The sequence below is a fragment of the Coregonus lavaretus genome (assembly GCF_964263955.1).
Source record: "Coregonus lavaretus genome assembly, chromosome: 3".
In the NCBI taxonomy this organism is placed as follows: domain Eukaryota; kingdom Metazoa; phylum Chordata; class Actinopteri; order Salmoniformes; family Salmonidae; genus Coregonus; species Coregonus lavaretus.
The window spans coordinates 13,763,935-13,771,412 of record NC_139990.1 but is presented as its reverse complement, the minus strand read 5'-3'; the positions used below and the strand labels follow the sequence as shown (position 1 = coordinate 13,771,412).

General features: G+C 45.9%; 1 protein-coding gene across 1 annotated transcript in view; it reads right to left on the bottom strand.

Annotated features, from left to right (window-relative positions):
• Positions 1-376: 376 nt before the first annotated feature.
• Positions 377-7,478, bottom strand: part of LOC311116635 (PHD finger protein 14-like) — a gene marked incomplete at its 3' end in the record, with an annotated part of 87,119 nt that continues 80,017 nt past the window's right edge. The window contains exon 20 of the mRNA XM_084157436.1: positions 377-481. Coding sequence (XP_084013562.1) covers positions 377-481 — 105 coding nt within the window. The remainder of the gene's footprint in view (positions 482-7,478) is intronic.

Genomic DNA, 7,478 nt, shown 5'->3' with positions numbered 1-7,478 from the left:
AAATACATACTATTCCCTCTAAAAGATGACCAAATACATTCTGTTCTCTAAAATATACTGTTCCTCTGGCTACAAAACTAATGTGGATAGTACCTCTGTGCTCTGTACCATGTCTTACAGAGGAGAAAAGATTAGTTAGCCTGGTCCCAGATCTGTTCGGGCCGTCTTGTTGCTTGTGTAGTCATTAGCTGCAAGACAGCACAAACAGATCTGGGACCAGGCTAGAGATGAGCAGTAATGTCAGTAAAACTGTGAGACACTACAGACTGTCCTGTTACCTACAGATCTTTGAAGTGGAATTGATGACACTGACCGACTGCTGACCACTAACATTTGATTATTGTGCTCAAGATAAGGTCACACTGTTGCTTTTGTTTCAGTTGGGAATTTCAGTTGGGATTTCGTGCTCTGTCGTTTCCTCTTTGACAGAATCGTCCTCTTCGTCCTCCTCATGTTCCTCCTCACGTTCCTCCTCTTCCTCCTGAAACATAAAACAACATATAATAGGGTCAACACAGAATATTCAGGCACAGTATTTTCCTCACCTGGGTCCCCAAAATGGGTCTCTGGAAGGTGAAACATATCAAATGCCTTTAGACCACAGTTGGACAAATCACATCCTAACTCACAACCACAAATTTGATTTTTAGAAAGGTCTGTCACAATACCAATAGAGATAAGTAGTTAGTGTTGGTAGGTTAGTGTTGTGCTGGTGTTAGTGGTGACTTCCCTGCTAATGACATTGCTCAGCAGCCATTTCCTCTTAGAACAAAGAGTTGTAGTCAGGGTGGGCCCAGGGAGGGCAGGCGACAGCAGCAACAGTGACTAAACGACTCTGACAGATGCAATTATCTCCTCCTCTAGAGGTTAATCACATCAACACACCATACACAATGTTAGAATCAGCAGGCCTTTACATCCACACTAGGCCTACACCTCATGTAGGTCTGTCTATCTGCACGTACGTGCGCATGTACACACACACTCCTTAAAGTTTTCAATTTCCTCTCACAGTATCCTCTATATCTAACTACATAGCAGGGTGGCTATGGTACATTCCTCAGTGCTCGTAAACACTCTCCATTAGGGCTGTGATGGTCATGGAATTATGGATGACGGTGATCAGTCTATCATTTTAATGGTAGGTTTATTTGAACAGTGAGAGACAGAATAACAACAAAAAATCCAGAAAAACGCATGTCAAAAATGTTATAAATTGATTTGCATTTTAATGAGGGAAATAAGTATTTGATCCCTCTGCAAAACATGACTTAGTACTTGATGGCAAAACCCTTGTTGGCAATCACAGAGGTCAGACGTTTCTTGTAGTTGGAAACCAGGTTTGCACACATCTCAGGAGCGATTTTGTTCCACTCCTCTTTGCAGATCTTCTCCAAGTCATTAAGGTTTCGAGGCTGACGTTTGGCAACTCGAACCTTCAGCTCCCTCCACATATTTTCTATGGGATTAAGGTCTGGAGACTGGCTAGGCCACTCCAGGACCTTAATGTGCTTCTTCTTGAGCCATTCCTTTGTTGCCTTGGCCGTGTGTTTTGGGTCATTGTCATGCTGGAATACCCATCCACGACCCATTTTCAATGCCCTGGCTGAGGGAAGGAGGTTCTCACCCAAGATTTGACGGTACATGGCCCTGTCCATCGTCCCTTTGATGCAGTGAAGTTGTCCTGTCCCCTTAGCAGAAAAACACCCCCAAAGCATAATGTTTCCACCTCCATGTTTGACGGTGGGGATGGTGTTCTTGGGGTCATAGGCAGCATTCCTCCTCCTCCAAACACGGCGAGTTGAGTTGATGCCAAAGAGCTCGATTTTGGTCTCATCTGACCACAACACTTTCACCCAGTTCTCCTCTGAATCATTCAGATGTTCATTGGCAAACTTCAGACGGCCCTGTATATGTGCTTTCTTGAGCAGGGGGACCTTGCGGGCGCTGCAAGATTTCAGCTCATTACCTCATATACCTCATAATCTCAGCTCATTACCTGTATAAAAGACACCTGGGAGCCAGAAATCTTTCTGATTGAGAGGGGGTCAAATACTTATTTCCCTCATTAAAATGCAAATCAATATATAAACATTTCTGGATTTTTTTGTTGTTATTCTGTCTCTCACTGTTCAAATACATCTACCATTAAAATTATAGACTTATAATTTCTTTGTCAGTGGGCAAACGTGCAAAATCAGCAGGGGATCAAATACTTTTTTCCCTCACAGTACCTTATTCACATAAATATTCAAACCCTTTGCTATGAGACTCGAAATTGAGCTCAGGTGCATCCTGTTTCCATTGATCATCCTTGAGATGTTTCTACAACTTGATTGGAGTCCACCTGTGGTAAATTCAATTAATTGGACATGATTTGGAAAGGCACACACCTGTTTATATAAGGTCCCACAGTTGACAGTGCACTTCAGAGCAAAAACCAAGCCATGAGGTCGAAGGAATTGTCCGTAGAGCTCCGGGACAGGATTGTGTCGAGGCACAGAGCTGAGGAAGGGTACCGAAAAGGTTCTGCAGCATTGAAGGTCCCCAAGAACACAGTGGTTTGGAACAACCAAGCCTCTTCCTAGAGCTGGCCGCCCGTTGAAACTGAGCAATCGGGGGAGAAGGGCCTTGATCAGGGAGGTGACCAAGAACCCGATGGTCACCCTGGCAGAGCTCTAGAGTTCCTCTGTGGAGATAGGAGAACCTTCCAGAAGGACAACCCTCTGCAGCACTCCACCAATCAGGCATTTATGGTAGAGTTGCCAGACGGAAGCCACTCCTCAGTAAAAGGCACATGACAGCCCACTTGGAGTTTGCCAAAAGGCACCTAAAGGACTCTCAGACCATGACAAACAAGATTCTCTGGTCTGATTAACTCTTTGGCCTGAATGCCAAGCATCACGTCTGGAGGAAACCTGGCACCATCCCTACGGTGAATCATGGTGGTGGAAGCATCATGATGTGGGGATGTCTTTCCGCGGCAGGGAGACTTGTCAGGATCGAGGGAAAGATGAACGGAGCAAAGTACAGAGAGATCATTGATGAAAACCTGCTCCAGAGCGCTCAGGTCCTTTGACTGGGGCAAAGGTTCACCTTCCAACAGGACAATGACCCTAAGCACACAGCCAAGACAACGCAGGAGTGGCTTCAGGACAAGTCTCTGAATGTCCTTGAGTGGCCCAGCCAGAGCCCGGACTTGAACCAAATCGAACATCACTGGAGAGACCTGAAAATAGCTGTGCAGCAACGCTCCCCATCCAACCTGACAGCGCTTGAGAGGATCTGCAGAGTAGAATGGGAGAAACTTCCCAAATACAGGTATGCCAAGCTTGTAGCGTCATACCCAAGAAGACTTGAGGCTGTAATCACTGCCAAAGGTGCTTCAACAAAGTACTGAGTAAAGGGTCTGAATACTTATGTAAATGTGATATTTCAGTTTTTTATATTTAATACATTTGCACAAATGTATAAAAAACATTTTTTGCTTTGTAATTATGGGGTATTGTGTGTAGATTGATTAGGGGGAAAAAACAATTTAATCAATTTTAAAATAAGGCTGTAATGTAACAAAATGTGGAAAAATGTGGAAAAAGTCAAGGGGTCTGAATACTTTCCAAATGCACTGTATATATATATATATATATATATATATATATATATATATATATATATATATATATATATATATAAATATATATAATTATTTTTTAGACACACATTTTCTCTCCTCGGTTCCTGACTGCATGTGCTGCTGCTGCAGGGAGGAGGGCATTGCCTAGGCAACCAAATACTCATTTGCTACAACTTCTTGCTTGTTTCAGCAAGGAGCAACAAAGTTTGGACTCAACCTCACGAATGCCTGGCCGTTCAGTCTTCAGTCATCTGTTCGTTCCACACAAAAAAAATGGTTATGACAGTTATTTTATTTTCATGAAAGTCTTCATCCATAACCATCGGTTGCACGGTTATAAAGTAATTGTGCCAGCCCTATTAACTATGGTATTTATTATAACACAAGAGCAAATCTCCCAAACCTCCCAAGTGCACTTCAACAGCAGATAATACCCCCCAGGTATTCAGATATCAGAGTATCTCTCGCCCCATACAGTATCTAAGGATACGTCCCAAACGGCACCTTATTCCCTATATAGTACACTGGGAATAGAGTGCCATTTGGAACGCAGCCTAACTACGTAGCAGAGTGGATCCCCCAGGCTTGTTAACTGTGGAGTTGTAAATCAACCAGGGCCAGAGTTTAGTTCTGGTTCATATATCACCCTGTAACTCACACAAACCTTGTCTGTGACTGCACCTCCCTGGACACACTTTTGATATGCAGCCTCCCCCCCGGTGAAAAATGACTTACTTTTTCCTGAACTCAGGATACTTCTCTACTTCCCTACTCCGCCCAGCCCTTATGGGCCGATATAAATCTATTGTTGCCGGGGATGACATGTCGTGAACCCCGGCCGCCGTACGTATCGGCCCGTGCCATCCACCAAATCTCTCTGACAAGCCTGCCAATTTTCCAATTACCTGTGGTACCATTCACTATCACATCCCCAGGCAGATCTCCCTTCCTCCCCCTCTCTCTCTCCCTCCCTCTCTCCTTCCTTGATGTAGTGTCTGTCCCTGGAGATAAGGGTGAGGGGAGGGGAGACACCCCTGCTCCAGGCCTCTTGGGGACTGATTTGCGGGGCCCTGCTGCTGATCTCCTCCCAGGAGTATGACGGCACTACACAATATACACTGAAGGAGCTAAAGAGAGAGACGGAGGCCAATAAAAACATGGAAACGTGCTGATATGATCATTCCTGCACTGCTGTGGGATTCATTAAAGAAGCCATTGAATTGGAGGATATGAACAATGACAAGTAACTAACCACAACTCTGTGGTGTACTCTTTCCATTATGACAACGACCATGGGAGTTAGCAAGACAGCACAAACAGATCTGGCACCAGGCTAGGAGAAACCCTGGGCCTGTTCCGCAACAGAAACAGGAGAGTGAGATAGTGGGACCAGCCTTGTGTCAGGGTCCCTGACAGACAGAATTTATATTTGCTCTGTGAGGAGCAGAGCAGAATGGAGAGGCAGAGAGCCACCAGAAATATGTCTCCCCTCAGAGGGCCTGGAGAAAGAGAGAGAGCGGTGGAGGAAGAGGGGATAGGAGGGAGAAACTGACAGGCTCTGGCATATCTCCATCACTCTCCAATGGTCCCCAGCCCTGTGGCACCAGCAGCGTATACATGTATGATAATGAAATGTCATACTCTTTATTCTAATTGAGTTTGGTGTTCTTAAAGGGCCTGCAGAGCCTGTCGTCTACCGCTCTCCTGCTTTCTCACCTGCTGCTGCTACTGCTGCTCTCAACATGTGAGTCTGGAAGGAAGGGAGGGGTGGAGGAGGAGGAGAGGGGTGGAGAGAGGAGAGGAAAGAAGGAGGGGAGAAAGGAGAGAGAGAGGAGAGGGGAACAGGGGAGTGAGAGAGAGAGAAACAGGGAGACTACTTCCCCCACACAGGAGAAGGAGGGCAAGGAGGAGGGGGGACGAGGAGGAGAGTGAAGAGAACCCTAGGTGGCAACAAAGGCCCATGGAGCTGCTAATGTGCTTGAAGCTGAGACCTCCGCTGCCTGGTAGGAAGAACACCATCGCTCTAAAAGACCATCCCTCCTCCCTCCATCCCTCCATCCCTCCATCCCTCCTCCCTCCATCCCTCCATCCCTCCTCCCTCCATCCCTCCATCCCTCCTCCCTCCATCCCTCCTCCCTCCATCCCTCCATCCCTCCTCCCTCCTCCCTCCATCCCTCCATCCCTCATCCCTCATCCCTCCTCCCTCCATCCCTCATCCCTCCATCCCTCCATCCCTCCCGCCCACACACGCCATGCAGGCAACTTCATAAAGCGGGATTAAAAATAATGCTGTAAAAGAAAATGTAAATGTCCAACGCTGCATGTCTCATTCTTTAATGAGCTTTAGCACCGGTCCTTTATCAAGCCGGTGCAGTCCTCAAAAGAATTAGCAGCTAATTAGTATGACTTATTTTCTTTATCGTGTTTTCTGCTTTTATTGTATTTAGTAGTGTGGTTGTCTGCGGTGCACTGTGTGCGTGTGGTGGAGGAAGCAGTGCTATGGTACTGGGTTTCTTTGATAGGTGCTGCTGGGTGGTTCTGAGGGGTTTACAGCATCCCAGCAAGGTATTGACGCTCCTAGAGCCACATGAAAACACCCACGGTGTGAACAACATTAAAGCATACAAATAACTAACAATTAAAATACCTCGTGACCCAAACTAAAGTCCAAAAGAGAGCGTACACAGATAGACACTGGTGAGAAGCCCTGTCTGTATTCATAGTCAAACACTCTCTTTTCACAAAGACGTTTAGTCATTTTGAAAGGGATAGATTCAATTCTAATGGCACAAAACAAATTGATTAAGCCAATGACGAGTCGGGTGTCTGTGTGTGTGTGTGACTGAGAAAGAAAGAAAGAAAGACTGGATGTATTTGAGTGTGTGTGTATGTGTGTCAGTGTTTGAGCATGAATGTGTGTGAAAATGTGTATAAGTGTGTGTATGAGAGTGGGAGTTTATGAGTGTGAATGTGAGTGTGTGTGTATGCATGTGTGCACTGATTTAAAGCCTCTGTTGCCATTCAGGTGAGGACACAATAGCGTTGATTGGGTCATAAACAGTCGCTTCATTAGCTTGTTCAGACTGTGCGTTAAGCGCTACATTTAACCACCTCTCACTCACACACGCTGCCTCTTCTCCTCTCTCCCCTCCTCTACCTCGCTCTTCTCTTCTCCGGTCCTCTTCTCCCTGTCTTCTACCCATCTCCTCTCCCTCTCTTTTTCCCCCCTCTCCTCATGTCTTCCCCTTCGTTGCTCCCTACACCCCACCGCCCAGCCAAACCAGTCACCAGAACGCAGCACAATTACATTTCATGACTGGGCATATTTGTGATTCCCATTTCATTTATTACAAAGGGCATTCATTAATCTCCCTTCTTTTCCGAGAAGCGGAATTCCATTTTAGTGAGCCGTGACAGATACTGAGGTGAGCCTACCAGGCCAGGCCTAATTTAATCAGAGGTAAAATGCACAAGCGGGAGGTTTTTTATCCTCTGTTTGATAAGCGCTGATGCTCACAGGGAAAATATATGGTGGCGGCGGTGTGTGTGTGTGTGTGTTTGTGTGTGTGTGTGAGGGGGAGGGGGAGAAGAGAAGTCATTCCTCTCTGTTTCCAATTTGAACCATTTAAAATGTGGCACGAAATCATAAATAGCGGCTAAAGTGCTTGGTAGGAATCTGCGGGTCAAAGTGGCCCAAGTGCCTCCTCCATTATCACTGAGTAGTGGAGATGAGAAACAAATCAAGAACAAATAAAAACAACAGAAACGTCAGAGAAGCTGAACATGAGGAACCAGAGGACAAGTCAATGAGAAGCCTGGCAGGTTGAGGGATTCCTGACTGCTG